The sequence below is a fragment of the Piliocolobus tephrosceles genome, chromosome 9, assembly GCF_002776525.5.
Source record: "Piliocolobus tephrosceles isolate RC106 chromosome 9, ASM277652v3, whole genome shotgun sequence".
Lineage (NCBI taxonomy): Eukaryota > Metazoa > Chordata > Mammalia > Primates > Cercopithecidae > Piliocolobus > Piliocolobus tephrosceles.
In genome coordinates this window covers 103971437-103995128 of record NC_045442.1, presented here as the reverse complement: position 1 = coordinate 103995128, position 23692 = coordinate 103971437, and the positions used below count along the sequence as shown (strand labels likewise).

The following is a 23692-nucleotide window of genomic DNA, read 5'->3' as shown; positions in this document are numbered from 1 at the left end:
TGAAATATATGATACGTTGTTAACTATACTCACCCTACTCCACTATCAATCATTAGACCTTATTCCTTCTATTTAAATGTATGTTTGTTCCATTAACCAATCTGTGTTCATTCCCTTACTCCCAGCACATAGCCTTCCCTGCCTCTGGTATCTATCATTCTACTCTCCCTCCTTGGGATCAACTTTTTTAGCTCCCACATATGGGTGAGAACATTTGATATTTGTCTTTCTGTGCCTGGTGTATTTCACTTAACATCATGACCTCCAGTTCCATCCATGCTGCTGAAAATGACAGGATTTCATTCTTTTTTATAGCTGGTAGTATTCTATTGTGTACATGTACCATGTTTCTTTATTCATTTATCTGTCAAAGGACACTTAATTTGATTCTGTATCTTTGCTATTGTGAATAGTGCTGCAGTAAATACAAGAGTGAAAGCATCCCTTTGATACACTGATTTCTTTTCCTTTGAATAAATACCCAGTAATGGGATTGCAGGAGCATAAAGAAGTTTGATTTTTAGTTTTTCCACTCAAAACTCTGATATCTGACAAAAAAAAAAATTCACTAAAGGTACAGGTTAAAAAATCAACATATACAAATCAGTAGCATTTCTACACACCAATTATGAACTAAGAAAGCAATCAAGAAAACAATCTCGTTTCCAATAGCTACAGAATAAAATAAAACAAAATACTTAGGAATAAATTTAACCAAGGAAGTGAAAGAGCTCTAAAGACAAACTGCAAAACACTGATGACGGAAATTTGAGAGGACACAGACAAGACATCCCATGCTCATGGGATCCATCTTGAGTTGATTTTTGTATATGATGAGAGATGGGTCCAGTTTCATTCCTCTGCATATGGATATACAATTTTCCTAGCACCATTTACTGAAGAGGATGTCTTTTCCATAATGTATGTTTATTTTATTTTATTTTATTTATTTTATTCTGTAGCAATCTACAGATTCAATGCATTCCCTATCAAAATACCAATATCATTTTTCACAGAAATAAAAAAATCTTAAAGTTCATGTCAAGCCAAAAAAAAGCCTGAATAATCAAAACTTTCTTGAGCAAAAAGAACAAAGCTAAAAGCACACTACCTGACTTCAAAATATATTATAAGGTTATAGTAACCAAAACAGCATGGTATTGGTATAAAAACAGACAGTTAGACCAATGGAACAAAATGGAGAACCCAGAAATAAATCCATGTATTTACAGCCAAACTGAATTTTAACATAAGTGCCAAGAACATACATTTATTGAAAAGACACCATTTTCAATAAATAGTGTTAGGAAAATTGTATATCCATAGCAGAGGAATGAAACTGGACCCATCTCTCACTATATACATAAATCAACTCAAGATGAATTAAAGACTAATGCAAGACCCAAAACTATGAAGCTACTAGAAGAAAACATGGGAGAAATAATGCAGGACACTGGTGTAGGGAAAGATATTATGGCTAAGACCTCAAAAGCACAGGCAAAAAACCAAAAATAAACAAATAGGATGATATTAAACTAAAAAGTTTCTGCACAGCAAAGGAAACAATCAACAGAATGAAGAGACAACCTGTTGAATGAAAGAAAATATTCACAAACTACTCCTCCCATGAGGGACTAATACCCAGAATGTACAAGGAACTCAGATAACTCAATAGTAAAAAATCAAATAAGCAAGTGAGAAAAAGACATGAATGGTATTTCTCAAAAGCAGGCATACAAATGACCAACAGGTACATGAAAAAATGCTCAACATCACAAATCATTAGGGAAATGTAAATCAAAACCACAATGAGATATTATCTTACCCCAGTTAAATGGCTATTATTAAGACATACACACACACACAAAACAAAATAAAACAAAACAAACAAACAAAAAACCAGCGACAACAAAACCCAGATACTGGCAAGGATGTGGAGGAAAGGGAAACTAGCAAGGATGTGGTGAAGAAAAGGGAACTCTTATTGTTGGTGGGAAAATAAATTAGCACAGCCACTTTATGGACACAGATATTGCCCACGAAAACACTATCGAGATTTCTTAGGCTACTTCTTTTGTGTAAGGATTTAAGCAGAGGAAACTTCATTATCATATGGATCGAAGGTTGGACTGAAGGTTGCTGTTACGTCTCTCGCGATTTCTCTGAAGGTCAGGTAACAACTTAGTTTGGGTTTGGTGACATGAAACTGTAGCATGGATGACTCCATTTTGACTTTTAGTCTGGTCTTTTGGGGCCTAGAGGAAGAGCTTAGTCCAAAAAAGTGACCTTCTACAGTTTTTCAAGTTTTTATTTAACAGAAATTATTGCTAGGCATGGTGGCAGATGCCTGTAGTCTCAGCTACCCTGGAGGCTGAGGCAGGAGGATTGCTTGGACTCAGGAGTTTGAGGCTGTAGTGTGCGATAATCATGCCTGTGAATAGCTACTGCATTCCAGCCATAAAAACTGAATAGAAATTTAGAACTGAAAAACACAGTAATTGAAACTAAAAAAACCAAAACCAAAAACAAAAACAACTCACTGTATGGGCTTAATGGCAAAATAGAGATGTCAGAGGAAAGACCCAGTATATGTGAACAAAGTTCAATAGAAATGACCTAATCTGAGTAACAGAGAAAAAGATATGAAAACACCCACATGGACTCAGGGACCTGTGGGGCAATAACAAAATACTTAACCTTTATGTCACCGGAAAGAGAGAAGAAAAAGTGGTGCCAAAAAAACTATTTAAAAAATTGGCTAAAAATCCTGAAATCTGGCAGACAACATAAACCTATGGATTTAAGAAAATCAGCAAACCTTGAATAGGATAAAACCAAGGAAACCCATTCCAAGACACATATAACCACGAACTAAAGACAAATAAAAAGTCTTGAAAGCCATCAGACACAAATAGCTCATTACTTATATAGAGAGAATGATGCAAATGACTGTGGAGTTCTCCTCAGAAACCACAGGGGCCAGAAAAAAGTGAGACAGTTTTCAAGTGATGAAAGAAAATAACTGTTAATTCGTAATTGTATGTCTGGTAAAAAATAATATGTTTCAGGAATAAAAGTGGAAGACATTCTTAGATTAAGTATACTTGGAAAACTATTAATTAAGGACAACCAACAGAAATGATAGGTATATAGGCATATATAATAGACTATTATTTTTTCTTTAGTCCTTTAAATATGTTTGAAAGCAAAAATTTTAATAATGTTGAAACTGCCTTTGCAAAATTATGACTGAGACAGTGAAACAGAGCTAATGTAACCTACTCTATCTTGGTTCTAACCTTTAAACTGTCCTTGTTACTTTCTGGGCATAGGCTGAACTAACTTTGGGGGAACTTAGTTTACAGTTTATAGTTTAAAACAAAGTCGATAACAGCCCTTTCCCAAAACAAACCTTCTTCTTGCCTAGGGACTACACTGCCTTTGTAGGACTAACCAATTAACCACAAGATTAGAAATTATGGTTTAGGAGTCATGCAGCTGGAGGCTGCAAGACTCTGACCCTCCCTAAACTGCTCCTAAGATCAGTGCTTGAGATATTTTGCAGACCCTGCACTTGTTGGATCAGCTGGTACCACCCAGATTGATACACCAATCAGCACTCCTGGCTCACTGGCTTCCCCCCACCCACTAAGTTGTCCTTAAAAACTCTGATCCCTGAGTGCTGCTTGGGAAGACTGATTTGATTAATAATAAAACTCTGGTCTCCTGCACAGCTGGCTCTGTGTAAATTACTCTTTCTCTCTTGCAATTCCCCTGTCTTGATAAATTGGATCTGTCTAGGCAGCGGGCAAGGTGAACCCACTGGGTGGTTACAATGTCTGGTGAGGATTTCAATGAATGTAGATGTAATGTACAAGATAGCCATAACAGAAGAGGGGGAAGTTACAGGAATCTATGAAATAAATGAAAATATATAATATTTAAATTTGTAGGATGCAGCTAAATCTGTGCTTAGTGGAAATTTTCTGCCATTAAATACTTTGTTAGAAGAAGGATCTCAAATCAATAACCAAACTTCCTTATGTAAAACTGGAGAAACAAGAACAAAAATCAAGCAGTAAGAAGGAAATAAGAAAGATAAGAATATCAATGAAATTGAAAACAGAAACATGAGAAAAGTCAATAAAACTAAAAGTTGGTTCTTTGAAAAGATCAATAAATTGGATAAATCTCTAGCAAGAGTGACACACACAAAAAGTGTAAAGTCCAAATTACCAATATCAGGAAAGAAATAGGGGAAATCACTATATACCCTGCATACTTTAAAAAGATAATAAACAACTTCCCTCACATAAATTTGACAGCTTAGTTGAACCGGAGTAATTTCTAAAAAACACAAACTCCCCAAACTGACCAAAATAAAATAGATAATTTAATAGTCCTGTGACTATTGTAAATCATTAATTCTCCATTGAAAATTTTCTGAAAAAGAAATCTCCAGGCTCAAATAGTTTTGCTGGTAAATTCTACCAAACATATAAAGACTATATGGAATAAAGTAATAAAACCAATTCCATGCAACTTCTAAAGAAATTAAATCAATAACAAATAACCTTCCAAAAAATAAAGCACCAGACCCAGATGCTTTCACTGGTAAATTTTACAAACACTTAAGGAAGAGTTAAGTTTGAATTTAGGTCAATTTTCCAAAATCTCTTTTAGAAAATAGTGAAGAAAAGACTTCCCAACCAATTTTATGAGGTCAGCATAAAATACCAAAATTAGACAATAGACAGTAGGCCCAGAGCAGTGACTCACCCCTGTAATCCCAGCACTTTGGGAGGCTGAGGTACGTGGACCACAAGGTCAGGAGATCGAGACCATCCTGGCTAACACGATGAAACCCCGAAAATAAAAAAAATCCATAAAAAAAAAAAAAAAAAAAAAAAAAATCCTTCCCCATCAGAGTGTTATATTTGTTATAATTTATGGAGCTACATTGACACATCATTATCACCCAAAGACCACAGTATATATTAGGGCTTACTCTTGCTGTTGTACATTTTATGGGTTGGAATAAATGTATATGGTATGTATCCACTATCATAGTATCATGGAAAGTAGTTTCCCCGACCTAAAAAAATCCTTTATTCTATGCCTATTCATCCCTTCCTCCCTACTAACTTCTACCAACCACTGATCTTTTTACTGTGTCTATAGCTGTATCTTTTCCAGAATGTAATATAATTGGGATTATATAATACGCAGACTTTTCAGATTGGCTTCTTTCACTGAGTAACATGCATTTAAGTTTCCACCATGTCTTTTCATGACTTGTTAGTTCATTTCTTTTCCATGCTGAATAATATTCCATTATCTGGCTCAAACACAGTTAATGTATCCATTTTCCTACTGAAGGATATCTTGGTTGCTTCCAAGTTTTGACAATTGTGAATAAAACTGCTACAAACATATGAGGGCAGGTTTTTGTGTGGACATAAATTTTTAACTTCTTTGGGTAAATACCAAGGAGCACATTTGCTGAATTGCATGGCAAGAGTCTGTATATGTAGTAGTATAAGGAACCATCAAACTGACTTCCAAAGTTGCTGTGCCATTTTGCACTTCCACCAGCAATGAATCAGAGTTCCTGTTGCTCCATATCCTACTCAGCATGTGGCGTTGTTAGTGTTCTGGATGTTGGCCATCCTAATAGGTGTGTAGTGGTATCTCGTGGTTTTCTTAATTTTTATTTCCCCGATGACATATGATTTAGAGCATCTTTTCATAAACATATTTGCCATCTGTGCATCTTTTTTGGTGAGGTATCTCATAAGGTCTTTGGTCCGGTTTTTGGTTAGATTGTTAGTTTTCATATTATTGAGTTTTAAGGTTTCTTTGTACATTTTGGATAGCAGTCTTTTGGCAGAGGCATCTTTTACAAATATTTTCTCCCAGTCTGTAGCTTGTCTTCCGATTCTTTTAACACTGTCTTTCTCAGAGAAAATTTTTAAAGTTTTAATTATGTCCAGCTTATCAGTTTCTTTCACGGATCATGAAACGTCTTCAGTGTTGTATCTAAAAAGTCATTGCCATACTCAAGGTTATCTAGATTTTCTCCTATGATATCTTCTAGGAGCTTTATAGTTCTGTGTCACACATTAGGTCCATAATCCATTTTGAGTTAGTTTTTGTGAAAAGTGTAAGGTCTGTTTCTAGATGCATTTTTTCACATGTGACTCTCCAGTTTTTCCAGCACCATTTGTTGAGAAGATTATTTCCTATCCATTGTATCGCCTTTGCCCCCTTGTCAAAGATCAGTTGACTATTTATGTGGATCCCAGGCTTTTATCATATCGATTCTGCCATCTTTTCCTCCTGTTCATGCTATCATGGGTTGATGTCTCTTGCCCACAAAGCCTTTTAAAGTTGCATAATCATAGCTTGGCATGGTGGCATGCACCTATAGTCCCAGCTCCTGGGGAGGCTAAGGCGGGAGGATCCTTTGAGCCTAGGAATTCGAGGCTGCAGTGCTTTATGATCATACCTGTGAAGAGCCACTGCACCCCAGCCTGGGAACATAGCGAGAAACTGCCTCTTCAAAACGTTTCATCAGCCAGGCACGGTGGCTCATGCCTGTAATCCCAGCACTTTGGGAGGATGAGGCAGGCAGATCATGAGGTCAGGAGATCGAGACCATCCTGGCTAACATGATGAAACCCCGTCTCTACTAAAAATACAAAAAATTAGCCGGGCATGGTAGTGGACGCCCATAGTCCCAGCTACTCGGGAGGCTGAGGCAGGGGAATGGCGTGAACCTGGGAGGCGGAGCTTGCAGTAAGCTGAGATTGTGCCACTGCACTCCAGCCTGGGCGACGGAGCGAGACTGTCTCAAAAAAAAAAAAAAAGTTTCATCATCATTGTTGATGGTAACTTTCCTGAAAACACTGTTTGTGCTGAAGATGCTGTCTCTGAATTCTTCCAAGGAAGTGAGCTTTGGGTGCTTAGGTCAATGAGTAAATGAATAGAATGGTTAGTCAGGGTCCCAGCATGAAACAAAATCTAACTCAGATGTCTCAAGAGAGTATAGAGTAAAACCAAAAGACTGTTTACAGCAGCATGGTCAGGTTAGGGCCACCAGGAAGAGAGGAACCCAGAGATTAATTTCGGTAGGTAGCCTTTTCCACCCTAGATCTGAGGAAGCAAAGGCAGAAAATAGTGTTACCATAGCCCACTGAGTGCTGGGGTCAGGGTGGGGAGTAACATAAGAGGAACATGTAATATAGACCCAGGAGGTCAGATACTCCTCATTGACTCTGAATTTTATTAGGAAAACAGCATCATTTGTAGGTTGCAAGTTTAAAGTTTTTACTACATCCTATAGAGCAGCAGTGCAACCTGACAGAATATTATCTCCCTGCTGGCACCTTAACTGAGTGGGCATTGGACCATCCCATTGTCTATCATAGTAGCTGCTTCCTGAGGTGGGGTCTGGTGATAACACCAGTGAAGTCCAAGGGCATGCCTGAACCCACAGCCACACTTCTGCTATAAAATAAGTTCCTTGGTAGAAGGTGATATTATACAGATTGTAACAGAGAAGGTTGGAAAAGGGTCTGGGGTCAAATGGAAAAAACAGTGCAATGACCTTCTTCTCAGCCCCAGCTATCCTATCCCATGGACCCTCAGACAGCACTGCTTGTGTCAGCCTGCAAGCCTAACGCAGCTACTCCAGCTTTTGACCCTGACCCTTCTAATCATAGGGCTAAAACCCCACCCAAGTGGTCAAAATGACATTTCAACTACCTCTTCCACAGACTTTACTTCTAACCCCTCTCTCTAATCCCCAAGTCTTCACCCAAATAATTAAACAATGAAATGAACTCCTCTTTAAACCAGGTATGGTGGAATGTGCCTGAAGTCCCAACCACTTGGGTGGCTAAGAAAAGAGGATCTTTTGAGCCCAGGAGTTTAGAGTCCAGCCTGGGAAACATAGTGAGACCCTATCTCTAACAACAACAACAACAACAACAAAAGGTAAACTCTTCCATGACTGCACACCAAAGCTCCTGTGCATACCAACCGAGGCAAGGAGAAGCAGTACCTGGAGAGGGTGAGGGTAGTTTTGGAACCTCAGCTCAGCCAGGGACAATGGAGCTGGGGGCGGAGGTGGCAATGCTGTATGACTTCTCTCACTAAACTCCTAAACTGCAGCCACAGACGCCTGTTACACTTGGACCCAAGCAGTCCTACATAAGCCATGAGTCACAGTGCTCATGTTGGTACCTGTTCACAGAATGTGAGTTCTCCAAGCAGCATTTCTCTTCTCTTCATTACTGACTAAGGGTGGAGAAAAGTCAATGGCCTGAATCTGTTTTTACCTGTCATCTGTTGTCTATCTCTGGGGCTGCCCTCTGTAGGAATGTTACTGACAGCAACATGTGATGGACCTTCTCCATCACATCTCCAAGTGGTATCACCATTTCAATTTCTTCCTACGTACTAGGCTTGCTCATTGCTCATCCCAAACTTCAGGTCTTAAGAATATTGCCATAGACATTCCTTTATGAGGTGATCATATATTTGGTGTATGGTAAAAATAATTAATACTAGACGATGGATCCACAGGGGAAAGGGCAGTCAGGTATGTCTGAAACCTAAGAAAAGATTTGGCTGTGTTTTCCAGGGATATAAGGATAATACTATATAGAACAGAACACCTAGGCCAAATTGTTGGTTAGGAATGCCATCTCCTTGGTTCGTTTTTTTAGTGTCTTGCTATCTGCCCTGAATCTTGGAACCACTGCTCTAAAAGAGTTCTGAAAAATTTTGCCTTCAAGGTTCACCTTTACATAAAATTCACCATGGCTGAAAGAAGCTCATATTCCTTCTTGTTTCTATCTTGGGTTTTCTCTCGGATTGGTAGTGCTGAGGCTTGAAACATTTGGAGAAATGTTTGATGCTTTTCTTTCCCTTTTTTTCCCCCTCTTTTTTTCCCTCTCCTTCACTAAGCATGGGACAATTATTCCTTGTGTCTTTTACATACATCTCTTTATTGCCAGCCCCCATGTAGGGATGTCTTGGCAGTTGTGTATGTTGGCCTGAACCTCAGGAGAAAAATCTCAGCCAGAGATATAAACTTGGGGATGAAGAAGCCAAGAAGGCAACTGGGGACAGTGTAAGTAGAGCAAGAAGATAAAACCAGGCTAAAATCCTAAAGACAAAATTGTTTAAAAAATGAGCAAGAAGATCACAGAAAGAAAAACAAACTGAGAAATAGCCAAGAGGTGGTGCATGCCTGTAATTCCAGTAATTTAGGAGGCCGAGGCAGGGGGATTGCTTGAGCCCAGCAGTTTGAGACCAGCAACGTAGCAAGATACCATCACTAAAAATCTTTTTAAATAATTAGTTAGGCGTGGTGATGCATGCCTGCAGTTCCAGCTACTCAAAGGCTGAGATAGGAGGATTACTTCTTGAGCCCAGAAGTTAGAGACCACCCTGGGCAGCATAGCACTATCCCATCTCTTAAAAAAAAGAAAAGAAAAGAAAAGAAAGGTAAAAGAAAAGAGAGAAAATAGCCAAGAGACAGAGGAAATCCAAGAGAAAATGATATTGCCAAAATCTGTCAACAGTATTACAGGTTGCAAGAGATCGCCCTGGATTTATTGATGAAGTTTTTGTTTTTGTATTTATCTTGGTGTGAATAGTACCGTGCAATGGTTCTCAAACTTTTTGGTTGTACAGATTATTGTATATCTTACAAACTATTGAGGACCTGAAAGAGCTTTTGATTATAAGAACCCCAAAGAGATTACATCTCTTATTTATCCTACTAGAAATTAAAACTGAGAAAATTTTAAACATGTTAATTTATGTAAAAACAATAATAAACCTATTACCAGTTAATAGAAATATTTATGAAAATAACTAAAATAAAAAAATTGAGAACAGTGGCAATGTTTTACATTTTAGGAAATCCCTTTAATATCTGGCTTAGTATAATAGAAAACCATTAAGTTCACATATCTTGTTTTGCCTTCAATCTGTTTTGCTATTACATGTTATTAGTATATAGCCTCTGGAAAACTCCATTATATTATCATTAGAGAATGTGCATAAAAAATATTAACTATGAAAGTAGTTTGATCTTGCAACCCCCCTGAAAGGTTTTCAGGAATTTCTAGGGATCTGGGGACCCCACGGCAGGAGAGCTTGACAATACTGTGAACCTCATAAATAAGGTCTTTTTGTCGTAATGAAAAGTAAGCTAGATAGACTTGACTGAAGTTTCAAGGGCTATTTGATGAGAAGGGGAGGTTGTTTCATTGATATTATTCTCTAAGGTTAGGAATGGACTCTACAACATTCATTCGATTAATTCATTCAGGATACATTTATTTAGCACACATTATGTGCCAGGAAGTACTCTAGATACTGAAGACATACCAGTAGACAAAATAAAATATCCTTGCCTTCATGAGACTTCTAATAAAGTAGTAAAATATATAGTGTATCAGAGAGTGGTTAAGTCCTATGCAGAAAAACAATGTAAAGAGGTCTAGAGAATGCTGGAGGGATTTGCATATTTCAGTAGAATGGACAGGGAAGGCCTCTTTAAGAATGCAACAGTTGAGCAAAGACCTGAGGGAGGTGAAGCCATTTGGATATCTTTTGAAAGGGCTTTTCCAGCTATTTAACAAATTAATTTCTTAACATTTGAAATTTTATTTATATGTAGTCTTTAATCAAATATCTATTGTATATGACATTAGCTGCAGGTACAAGGAAATCAGACAAGAGAGCTGAGGTTTATTGAGCACCTGCCATGTACCAGGCACTGTGCTAAGTATTATGAATGAGGTTTGGTGTCTTCACTAAGATTTACAACTTAATGCAGGAGGCAAGGTGTAGACATACACTTCCTGCAGTGTGGGTGTAGCAGTTCTTATGAGGAGGAAGAGATGGCTTGAAGTTGCACTGCCAGAAGTAATGCACTTGACCTACCCGAAGTCTAGGCCTCCATTTCAAGATGAATTAGGGTGTGGAGGGTGCTTTCCACTCTAACAGAGGGGAAGCCAGCAGGTTAATACCTGATCACACCTTTTATAGAGCGCTTTGGTTAACAATATGTCTTCACAAGTTAACTCATATAACCTTCATAACAATAAGAAGCAGATGTTCTAAGAAGTGTTACTGTGTCTCTCAGAGATGGAGAAAGGCTCAGAAAGCCGGGTAGTATGACAGGCAGTTATAAGGTAGAGGTGGACCTAAATTTAAGATAATCTGCTTCAAGCACAGTGCTTTACCCACCGCAGTGCAGCTGTTATGAGCAGCTGCTGAAATAAAATAGCTTGATATTCTCCTGACTCAGTCCTCCCACTGACTCGACAGGAGGGTTAGGTTGAGGTTGGGGCGGAGCTAGACCTCTTGTAGAAGCCAACGAAGTCACACACAGCTCTCCTCACCTGCGCTTGCGCAGGGGAGGAACACGCAGTCCGGAAAAACGCCGGGGATTCTGGGTTGCGCAGCCGTGGAGCTACCTCAAGGCGGAACTGGGGCGTCCAGGGCTTCGGCAGCCTGAACACCCGGTGTGAAAGGAAGGTGGCAGCCGTGGAGCGATGCGCATGCGCAGCAGCTCACTCTGCTGAAGGGCTGAGAGGCGCACCGGGGCGGCCAGCTGGGGTCGGAGCGGAGCGGGGTCAGGATGGACGAGGACGTGCTAACCACCCTGAAGATCCTCATCATTGGCGAGAGTGGGGTGGGCAAGTCCAGGTGAGGCGGGCTTGCGGGTCATGACGAGGGTGACTGGGCTCTTTTCTGTCCCGGTGGCTGCTGTCTCCTGGGCCGCGACTGGGACTGTAAACTGCGGCGGCGGGCGCGGGCCGGGCTCGGGCCGGCTCCACTTGCGCCCTCCTCGGCCTCTGGGCCGCGCTCTCCCGCGGCTTCTGCTCCCCCTCCCCACCCGCGCCTGCCAGGTTCCCGGCCTCTGCCAGGCCCAGGTTCTCTGGGTCGCTCTCCCTCCTGTGGCGCCGAGAAAACACCATTCCAAGGGCCGCCGCTCCGCCGGCCGGTTTGCTGCGCGGAGCTCAGGGCGTGGCGGGCTGGTATTTGCCCGAATCTGGCCGGGGGGCGCCTTGCCTCGAGCTCTTCGGGGTTCAGGTTGCCTGTCACCCCGAGACCCGGGAGACATAACTTTCCCACTTGAGGGTTTCTGTGGGGCCTTCTCTAAATACATAATGTCCTCGGGAAGTTTCGTGACGCCTTAGGTCCTATTCCTGGCCTGTTCGGGCGCAGCTTAATGTCGCTTCTTTTACTTTTTTATTAGTCGGCTGTGAAAGTACTCCTGGATCTTGTGACTGCTGGAAAATTTCGCTTTAGTGTAAGGTCCGAGTGCTTCAGCCGTGGGTCACCTTTGAAAATAAAATGTAATTGTTATTTCTCATTTTGCCACATCCTATGGAGACAGAAAATAAGTGTTGTCTTTTCATTTTTGACTTTTTTCCCTGGGGAAAATAATATTGACAGTGGAGTTGAGTATAAGGTAGACATGAATCTAAGTGGATGTTGCTAGAGGGTTGTGATTTCATCCAGGTCTTGGAACAGAGTTCTCCAGGTGATGTCATTCTTGCCATCTGATTATGAGTAGGTTATGTTCAAGGCCGTCCTGATCCTTAAACCACATTTACACTCCGGGGGCTGGAATCAGTTTCATATTTTAGCTATACCTTCTGATACACATATCTTTCAAATGATTTTTTATATTTCATAAATTGAAGTAGCCTTCATTCTACAAGCTAGAATGAAAGCTCTCCTCAAATAACTTGTAAGTCACTTCGTAAAGTCTTACTTTTTAAAAGCTTCTTCAGAATGTGAAAACTTATGTAATATATTCTGATATTATTTATTTATTTATTTATTGAGACGGAGTCTCGCTCTATTGCCAGGCTGGAGTGCAGTGGCGCGATCTCTGGTCACTGCAGCCTCTGCCTCCCGGGTTCAAGCGATTCTCCTGCTTCAGCCTCCCGAGTAGCTGGGACTACAGGCGGGCACCATTATGCCTAGCTAACTTTTGTACTTTTCGTAGAGATGGATTTTCACCATGTTGGCCAGGCTATGGTCTCGATCTTGACCTCCTGATCCGCCCACTTCGGCCTCCCAAAGTGCTAGGATTACCAGCGTGAGCCACCAGTTTGACAACACATTTTCATAGTGTTCCTCATGTAATGTACTCTGTGTCTACCGGAATGAAGGATTTGCACATACCAAGGAATAGAATAATGAAATACTATGAATTAACAAACCAGCATGATTTGTCGGTGTGTGTGTAAAACGGATGAGTAAAATTATTTACATGATCATCTGTTATTGCACATACATATTTGAGGATTAAAAAGTTAATGTAAACATTGTCTTAATAGGAATTTCATAGCCTTGTGATCTTTCTTTTTCTTTTCTCCTTTTTTCCTTGAGACATGTTTCTCATTTAAGTTCAGTCATATGAAATTAGTTTTTGAAGTCAAGAATGGTTGATTGTCATTTCATCTAGTTCAACCCGATACATGGTCTGTTAGCACTTTTTCTAAATGTATTGCATGGATGACAAGTTAGGGTGTGTTAAAATTTTCTGGAAGCTTAACTGGAGTATATAAACAAAACGCCTCTGCTCTACCAGCTGTTTTTTTGAGACAGGGTCTTGTTCTGTCACCCAGACTGGAGTGCGGTGGCATGATCATAGCTCACTGCAGTCTCAATCTCCTGGGCTCAAGTGATCCTCCCACCTCAGCCTTCTGAGTAGCTGGACTATAGGCACAAGTCACCATGCCTGACTAGTGTTTTTATTTTTTATAGAGAGGAAGACTCACTGTGTTGCCCAGGCTGGTCTCGAACTCCTGAGCTCAACAGATTCTCCTGTCTTGACCTCCCAAAGTGCTAGGAACATAGGCATGAGCCACCACAACCGGCCCTACTTCTAAAATTTTTTTCATAGATGGGATTTTCCTGTGTTGCCCAGGCTGGTCTCAAGTACATGGGCTCAAGCCAATCTCCTGCCTCATATTCCTAAATTGCTGGGATTACAGACAAGAGCCATGACACCCAACCAAGGTTCTCCTTGTAGAGTAAGGCCTGTTAAGTGGATTTATAAGTCTCCCTAGTTCATGTCACCGAAACACATTTACCATGGGCCTAATCTGTTTTAAACTTTTTCCTCAATACGTGGCAATGGATTATCAACTGCTCGCAGCAAGATTTTGACACTTTGTTTCTTTTGTGAAAGGATTACATATAGTGAGAAAGTTGTCTTATTTGTCTAGCTAGATATACATTATTTGCCTATGTGATATGCTATGGAAAGCAATCTTGAACACTTATGTTTCTGGATAAGATGAGAATAAATGGCTCCACTAAAATAGAAGTCTATGCCTTTTAAAGTGAATTAGCACAAAAACGTTTGTCGTGGATATGATCTTAAAGGATTGTTTTAACCAAGTTGGTTTCTATTTCATTACAGAGCTGGAGCTAGTGGAAGTGAGATAGCACTTGTGTTGTTGGGGGAAAACAAAGGATATGTTTAATCCGAATTAGTGGATTACTTTCTAGTGTATTTCATAGTGTGAGAGTCTAAAGGGTATGTGATAGTAGTCAGGAGATCACGATTATGAAACTGGGGCTGCCACTTGTGTGACCTTGTGTGTGTGATACTTGAATGCTGTAGGCCTTCATTTCAAAAGTGAGGGGGTTGGAATAGAAACCTCTCAGACCCTAAATGTTTAAGACTAGGATTCTGTGGCTAGGCCTGGTGAGGTAAAGAGTAGCAGAACGTATCAAGAACTGAAAGGGATTAGAGAGACCTATTATCTAAATTGCTGTCCCTCCTATGCCCCTTGCCTTCACATTTTTTTTTTTTTTTTGGTGAATTTCATTTGTAAATTTAAAAAATGCAGATTAGTCGTAATCACACTGTGTATTATAAATTTGGTCGCATCTAAGTGCCGTGGTGATAGTTACTCCTTCCATCTCTACTTCTGCATGGAAAGCATTTTGCTCCTTTAACTTTGAAAATATGAGGGTGTAACTATACAATACTATAAGAATGGTGCTTCTGCCAGGTGCAGTGGCTCATTCTGTAATCCTAGCTACTCAGGAGGCTGAGACAGGAGGATCTCTTGAGGCCAGGAGTTCGAGACCAGCTTGGGCAACATAACGAGACCATGCCTCTAAAAAAAATAAAAATAAAAAAATTAGCCAGCCATGGTGATGCACACCTGTCGTGCCAGTTACTTGGGGGTCTAAGGTGGGAGGATTAGTGAGCTGCAGTTGTGCTACTGCATTCCAGCCTGGGTGACAGAGTGAGACAAAAAAAAAGGTGCTTCTTAATTATTTTGAGATTGTTAGTTCCTTTCAATATCTAATAGAGAAATGAACTCTCTTCCCCTTTCAAAGTCTGATAGAGAAATGGACTCTCTGCCTAGAAAAAGACATACATAGAATTTAGAATACTTTTTGGGCTACCAGGGTACCCCATCTAAGATCTGATGTGTACCCATAGCCTGTATAAAAATTTGTTGCTTCACACCATGCCACCAATTCCCTGCCTCTCCTGATAAAGTACTGTTATTAACAAAGGCCTTTTAAGGATTAGCAATTATGAGAGAAAAACCTCTGACTTTGTGTCTGCACATTGCCATATGTTCAGTAAATAGTACCCAATATCATAATTATTGTATTATTATGATATTATTACAACTAGTCTACAAGGTAATGTTAAGTTTTTGTGGTAATATTTTCTGTGGTGACCACATGTACATATTATGTATCTTTTCTTAAATTATGGTTAACTGAGTATGTTGGGAGAAAAGAAAAATTTTATAGGTAGTCTTTAAGAGTCTTACTAGTATTGTTACCTACGTTCCAAGTAAGTAAATGTAGTCAAGATGTTAGGTGGATAAATCTAGAATTTGACTCTTCTGTTTTACTTTGATTTTGTGATGCTGGTTTTATGGTAAACAGAAGAAAACAAAACCAGTAAGGGAGAGTTAACCCTTCAAATATAATTAGTGACAGTGGGTTTGGAAACTACCAGGAGGCCATTATGTTTTGCAAAAACTCTATGGACAAAACATACCTCTGCCAGCAGTAATCACAACCTATAGAAAGAGTCATAAGATTTTTCTATAATTTAGATACCTGATGGCTGTTTCTTTGATTTTATTCATGCAAACAGGTCAATTAGGATAGTCTTATACTTCAGAAGTTAACACGAGGGAAGGTTGAATGACTTTAAAATCAAGGGCTTTAACAAAAGCTTAGATTTCATTTTTGAAGAGCTTCTAATAACTGACACTTCTGCTTCATAGTAAGTAAAATAATTCTGGAAGATGTAAAATCTTAGAGTACCCTTCTAATCTGGCGTCTTTAGCTTTTTATCCCTTTTTATCCCTTGGCGTCTTTATCTTTTATCCCTCCTTTCTAGTTTCTTATCATTTCCTAGGTTTAGTCCTTCGTTCTCTCTCACCATAACCTTGGCAGTTGTCCTCTGTTGATTTTCTTCTATTTTTTGTTAGTATTAACATTTTAAAACAAAGAGCAGTACTTGTCATAGCTTTCTTTAAAAGCCTCCAGTAGCCTCCAGTTGCCTACTTGGTTTTATACACTCTACCTAGTGTTTGCCCGAGTCTACCTACTCTGTCCTGTGATCTTTCTTTTTACCTCTCTTTTTACTATATCTTCTGTTAGGTAGTAGCCATACTGCGTGTTACAGAATGCTCGGCTTTGATATGTTTCTGGTTTTGCTGAATCAGAGTGGATTACACAATCAGATTTTTAAAAGCTAGTTTGTTGCATTCTAAGGGACTTTATTTTTTCCCTTTTCATCTATATCAGTTAAAGCATGACATGCTGCTAGTATCATTTTCTCAGAAGGACATACCAGAACAGTTAAAAAACAACAACAACAACAAAAACCCCCACCTTTTGTACTTGGGGGATTGTGTAGGAGACCATGGGGAATATATTTAATAGTAAACTACTTTGCTCTTGGGATTTTTAAATTGCCTTTCTAGTAATTTAATTTTTCTGTGTATACCTGCTCTAGTTAGTAATTTAATTTTTCTGGGTATACCTGCTCTAAGAGCAGGCCTACATCATTTATTATCTGCATCTAATAATGTGTGACCAAATAGTCATGAACACATTTATCATATGATGAGAAAATTCAAGTTCCCAACCTGTCTTTTTAATATCTCTTTCAGCCTGCTCTTGAGGTTCACAGATGATACATTTGATCCAGAACTTGCAGCAACAATAGGTAAGCCTGTGTTTAAAATTTCTGTAGAAATGGCCAGTGTTTTCTTGCCTTTGGCCTTTTTAATCTAAATCTTTCTACTTTCCTCTCACCACCCCACTGCCTCCATGTCTGTTGAAATCTTATTTGTCCTTCAAGACTTATTTTGGTATCATTAAATCTCTGAAGCCTTTCTAGATCTTACCAAGAGAAAATAACTTCCTTATCTGTTGTCTCATGGTACTTTATTAAAACTGCTAATGTGATTATCGGTACACACATTTCTTTCCTATACTAGGGATTGTCTTTTATTTTGTAATATATAACAGTTATATTTGAATACTTATTGTATGCCAGGGACTGCTACTAAGAGGAGGGGTTATAATATTGAATAACAAACTTAGTCTCCGTCATCATGGACCTAACAGAATGTGTTAATTTTGTATGTTCAGCATTTGCTACAGTGTTTGACATGTATTCTTATCTTCACATATGTATTGATACTAGTTATTAAGGATTGTTAGGAGCAATGATCCTTAAATGCCTTTTAAGGATAAAATTTAGATTGCCTGAAAGTGGTTAGTCACACTAACTTATGAGAATATATGAGAAGATAGAGGTAAGTATTTTGGTATCATGTGTTTAGACTGGAGACAACGTAAAGGGATGAAGAGACCACTTGGAATAGTTGAAAGGTAGCTGAGCTGAGTCAGAGCTAGGTAATAGTCTTGGTTGGCTTTGCCTTGAATTATGTGTAATCTTGATGAAGTCACTTGACTTACTAACTTCATCTGTAAATTGGGAGGATTTGGGGAGAGAGAATACTTTTTTTTTCAGCTTTAAAATTTCATGATCTGATGAGGAGAATATAGTAAAGATGATCCTAGCATTATTGTCAGGGAAAATAAAGAGTTTTTCTTAACTGCCTTTATTTGTTTTCATTTATTGTGTGTCTATTTTTAAAATTTTATTGTGAAACAATTTCAGACTCACAGATTTGTAAAAATAGCACAAATAATTCATGTGTATCCTATTAAATTACTCCAAATGTTAATGTTTGTCACATTTGCTTTATCATTCTCTCTCTACATACACACAGTATTCTTTTTTAAAAAAATGAATTGAGAGTAGTTTGTAGACATGATGTCTTCAATGTCTGCATACTTTAATGTGTATTTCTTAAATGAACATAGATACATTTTATTGTCTATTCACAGATTTTATCAGTTATTCCATTAATGTCTCATATACCAAAAGACAAATAATTGTTTCGGGTCCAGGATCATACGTTGAATTTAGTTATTTCTCTTTAGCCTCTTTTATTTCATTTAATTAATGAATTAACTTATTTTTGAGACAGAGTCTTGCTCTGTCACTCAGGCTGGAGTGCAGTGGCACCATCTCAGCTCAGTGCAACCTCCACTTTCCAGGTTCCAGTGATCCTCCTGCCTCAGCCACCCGAGTAGCTGGGACTACAGGCTCATCACGCCTGGCTAATTATTTTTTGTATTTTTGGTAGAGACAGGGTTTGCCATGTTGGCCAGGCTGGTCTCGAGCTCCTGACCTCAAGTGATCTACCCATCTCAGCCTCCCAAAGTACTGTGATTACAGGTTTGAGCCACCGTGTCGAGCCTCTTTAGCCTCTTTTAATCAACAATTCATCAGTCTTTATTTGCCTTTTCAGGGCCTTGACATTTTTGAAGAGTAAATAATTATTTTGTAGAATGTCTCTCAATTTGTGTATGTCCAATGTGTCCTTACAGTTAGATTCAGATTATGCAGTTTTGGCAGGAATTCCACAGAAGTGTTTTTCAGAGCATAGTGTCAGGAGGCACATTGTGTCTATTTATCCCATTTACTAGTGGTGGGACTTTGGTTACTTAAGGTGATATATGCCAGCTTACTCCTCTGTGAAGTTAGTATTTTTCCCTTCATAACTAATATATATATTTATTGTAGAGAGATACATTGAGACTATATAGGTATCCTCCTTCTGACACTTTTTGCCCTCTTGTTGTAGCATCCATTGATAATTCTTGCCTGTGACAAGTGATAAGGACAGTATATGATCTTGTCATTCCAACTGTGATTGTTATCAAATGGGGATTTTAAAAAAAATGCCATCACTCTCTCTACATATCTTGTTTGGAATTCTGTAAGTAAGAGCTCTTTTTTTTTTTTTTTTTTCTTTTTTTATGAGGCAGTGTGTCGCTGTGTTGCCCAGGCTGGCCTCAGACTCCTGGGCTCAAGCGATCCTCCTGCGTCAGCCTCCCAAGTAGGTGGAACTACAGCCATGCACCACCATGCCCAACTCAGGAGGAGCTCATGTTTGTTTGTTTCTTTTTCTTCATATGAACTCATGGTGCCTGTAAATTTTCAATAAATTAGGCATTACTTAGCTTTTGCATGATATTAACATTTACAGATTTACTGTTATTTGTGTCATAGGAAAGGGAATCATTTAAAACACTAATTCAAAATCCATTGTAATTTGGCTTTATTGTTATTATTTAATTAATTATTATTATTATTATTTTGAGACAGAGTCTTGCTCTGTTGTCCAGGCTGGAATGAAGTGGCACAACCTTGACTCACTGTAGCCTCTACCTCTCTGTTCAAGTGATTCTGGTGCCTCAGCCTCCTAAGTAGCCGGGACTACAGGCATGCACCACCACACCTGGCTAATTTTTGTATTTTTAGCAGAGATGGGTTTTGCTATGTTGGCCAGGCTGGTCTTGAACTCCTGGCCTCAAGTGATCCACCCACCTTGGGCCTCCCAAAGTGTTGAGATTATAGGTGTGAGCCACTATGCCCAGACTGGTGTATTATTTACTCCTATAAAAATTACTTAGTAGTAAAACCTTATTTTGGTCAAAACCTGTCTAAGTACATATTGGTAATGGCTAGCCAGGAGGAGAGCAGTAGCAACTGGCAGAAAAATAAACTTGCCTAAAGTTAAAATTTTACTGAAGGAATGAACATACATATAATATTAACTGTCTACATTACAAACTCAAATGGAATTTGGGGACTTGTAGCATGCCAAATCGTGGGTTGTCTTTATTACTAAAAAGGCTTTGTCTTCTGCAAAGACATATATTAAGATTATAGTATGCTGGTGAAAATATATATAATTTGTTCCTCAAATAGGCCCTGGATCTTGAATATGTTGAACAAAGTATCTTTTACATTGAAGCATCAGATTACTTTCTGCCTTAGGTAAAACATGTATATATATATATATGTATATATATGTATTTTTTGTTTTTGTTTTTTTTGAGACGAGAGTCTCTCTGTGTTGCCCAGGCCGGAGTGCAGTGGTGCATGATCTCAGCTCACTGCAGTCTCCACCTCCCAGATTCAAGTGATGTTCCTGCTTCAGCCTCCCAAGAAGCTGGGATTGCAGGCGCGTGCCACCATGCCTTGCTAATTTTTATATTTTTAGTAGAGATGGGGTTTCAGTATATTGGCCAGGCTGGTCTTGAACTCCTGACCTCAAATGATGCACCTGCCTCAGCCTCCCAAAGTGCTAGGATTACAGGCGTGAGCCACCATGCCCAGCCCACACATGAGTTTTAAAAATAAAAACAATTACTTAATGACCTTGTGAAAATTAGTGTTTTATGGAAAATTGCTGTTTTACCCCACAGTAAAATAGTAGTAAGGAAAGTGTATTGTTACCTTTTAGTAACTTAGTGAGACACTTAAGTTTCTGTCTTGTATAAAATACTCTTTTAAGATAATTGTTGGATTTGCGATTTGCAGATGGTACTATAAAGTTAGCATTTTTCTTTGTTGGCAATTAGCTAAAAACAACAAAGAGAGGGAGAAACTGACACACAAACCCAGCATTCCACTAAACTAGAAGACAGTTAAAAACCCCAAGCCACAAAATAGGTGGAATTGTTGCCAGGAGCAGTGGCGATCAGGCTGGCTGCATGTGGGAAGAAGTAGATAGAATGCCACGGCTGTGGAGCTCAGAGACAACAAGAAACATGAAACTGCAAGACCCCCCTGAGGTATAAAACCTAAACCCCTTGTTTACAAAAGTGAAATGGGTTTCTTCAGCTCAAGGCAGGAGCTTTCCTGCATCTAGTTTGATTCTAAGAAGTCGGGAAAATGAAGCCAAACAGGGAGTCACATAAACAAACCATTTTTGCAGGAAGTAATATGTGTCTATCTCTACAGCAGTTGGGGAGGAGATGACTGCATTGTGAAAAACCTCCAGACTGCCTGTCTGCACTGGCTGTTGAGAAGTAAAACGCTAAACTGTCTCTTAGGTAAATCTCTGAATCACGAAAAGGTTGTCAGTTCAGAACTGGAGGCACTCTGGCCTTCTGCATGAACCTCCTACAAATATCAGGTTCCGTACAACCAGCACTTCTTCAAAGATGAATAACCAAAAGGAATTCATTAAGCTTGACTGCCACAAATGTTTGGAAATCAGAAAGGAAGAAAGAAACAGAAAAACAAAGGACAAATGAAGAACAGTAACCTAAAATATTGCCATAAAGAAGATGAACATTGTGACCAAACATTTTGCCATGAGTTTAGAAAGCTTAATGAAGTATTTACTTCATTAGCAGCTCAAAGCAGTTGATATAAGAGGCCAGGGAAGAAATAGAGTGATTGCATGAGAAAATGCAAGGTAAGCTGATTGAGTGGAAAGAAAAATAAATGAAATTAGAAAATAAAACCTTTACTGAAATGAAGATGAAATTGAAAGGATCACATAGATAATAGAGAACTGTGGAAGACACAATAAGAGACAGAGTCTAGAAATGGAAAAAGCAGGTAGAATTTACCAAAATTAATGAAAATGTTAAAATGAATTAGAAAATGATAGATATGGAAATCAGAGAAGGAAATCCAACATATGCATATTGAGACTCAGAAGGAAACATACCGAAACACAAATATTTAAAAATGTAGTACAAGATAACATTTCTGACGTAAAAATAAACAGTCATACACACAAAATTGCAGGTTTTTTTTTTTTTTTTTTTTTTTTTTTTTGAGGCAGGGCCTTGTTCTGTCGCCAGGGTGGAATGCAGTGGCACAAACACAGCTCACTCCAGCCTCGACCACCTGGGCTCAAGTGATCCATCTGAGCCTCCTGAACTGGAACTACAGGCACGTGCCACCATGCCCGGATGATTTTTGTATTTTTTTGGAGATGGGATCTCACCATGTTGCTAAGGCTGGTCTTGAACTCCTGGGTTCAAGCAGTCCTCCTACCTTGGCCTCCCGAAGTGCTGGGATTGCAGGTGTGAGCCACTGCTCTCAGCCTGCAAAAGTATCTTGACCAGTTTTTTTGTTTGTTTGCTTATTACATAGGAGTGTTTGATAAAAGATAGTATTGGGTTTCTTTTTCTGCTATGACAGGGTCACATGATGGTCCTTAATCAGGTACTTATCTAAGTAATTGGTAGCATAGATGGCATTGGTAAGCATGGAAATTAGATCCTGTAGAAATTAGTTCTACTAATTTTATATAATCTGATTAGGCACAATTCGCTTTACGTTGTTTTTTATTTTTTATTTACCTTGTTTTATGTAACTTTTGAATATAAAAAGGGTGCCTTAAAAAACTGTTTTCAAATAAAAACCTAGAAAATGAATGTAAAACCATTTTTCTACTTCAGACTGGCTGACACATATTTCTTAATCTATTTTAAGACTTATAATTGTTAAAATATGTGAAAATGTCTTTTGAGGGTTGGCATATTTCAACTACACTTAGACAAATTGTGGTTGTTATGGGTTGATGTTATTTCCTTAGTGAGCTTTCAAAAATACCTATGACTTCTGCTGGGCGCAGTGGCTCATGCCGATAATCCCAGCACTTTGTGAGGCCAAGGCAGGAGGATCGCTTGAGCCTGGGAGGTTAAGGCTGCAGTGAGCTGTCATCGTACCACTGTATTCTAGCCTGGGTGATAGAGCAAGACCTGTCTCAAAAAATAAAAAAAAGAAAAAAAGAAAAAATTTCATGACAAGCTTAAATAATATTGGAATTATCTGTTCTTTAAGGGTTACATTTTACCTATTGAATCAATCTGATCCTCCTTCCTTCTTTACCATTCCAACCTCTTCAAGTTTTCTATTCTTAGAATAGTCTTGGGAGTGTAACTGGGAAAGTATTCATTTTCTCTTAAGTTAGTTGCACATAGTATTATTTTAAGCTTTTCATTATCTGTGATTGTGGCTCTTCATTTCTAAAATTGTCTATTTTTGTTCGTCTCCTAAGGAATGTATCTATTTTATTGTTTTGAGGATTGCTTTAATTTTTTTCCCTTGTTCTTCCTGCTTTTCTTTTGGCATTTTTTTTTTTTTGGCTTGTTAACATAAATATTAAGTCCCCTTATTTTTAATCCTTATTCTTTGTTAAAGATGTTCTCTAGGAACCAATTCTGTGTTCCATAGGTTTTGGTATGGAGTGTTTCTTTGTCA

General features: G+C 38.8%; 1 protein-coding gene across 2 annotated transcripts in view; it reads left to right on the top strand.

Annotated features, from left to right (window-relative positions):
- The first annotated feature begins 11400 nt into the window (after positions 1–11400).
- The window catches only part of RAB18 (RAB18, member RAS oncogene family), a 36124-nt gene continuing 23832 nt past the window's right edge, over positions 11401–23692 (top strand). Inside the window, exons 1-2 of one of the 2 annotated variants that reach the window (XM_023194625.2) lie at positions 11401–11733; positions 17211–17266. In XM_023194625.2, coding sequence (XP_023050393.1) covers positions 11666–11733; positions 17211–17266 — 124 coding nt within the window. In that variant the 5' untranslated portion in view covers positions 11401–11665. The remainder of the gene's footprint in view (positions 11734–17210; positions 17267–23692) is intronic. The other variant, XM_023194626.3, reaches the window with a different exon arrangement.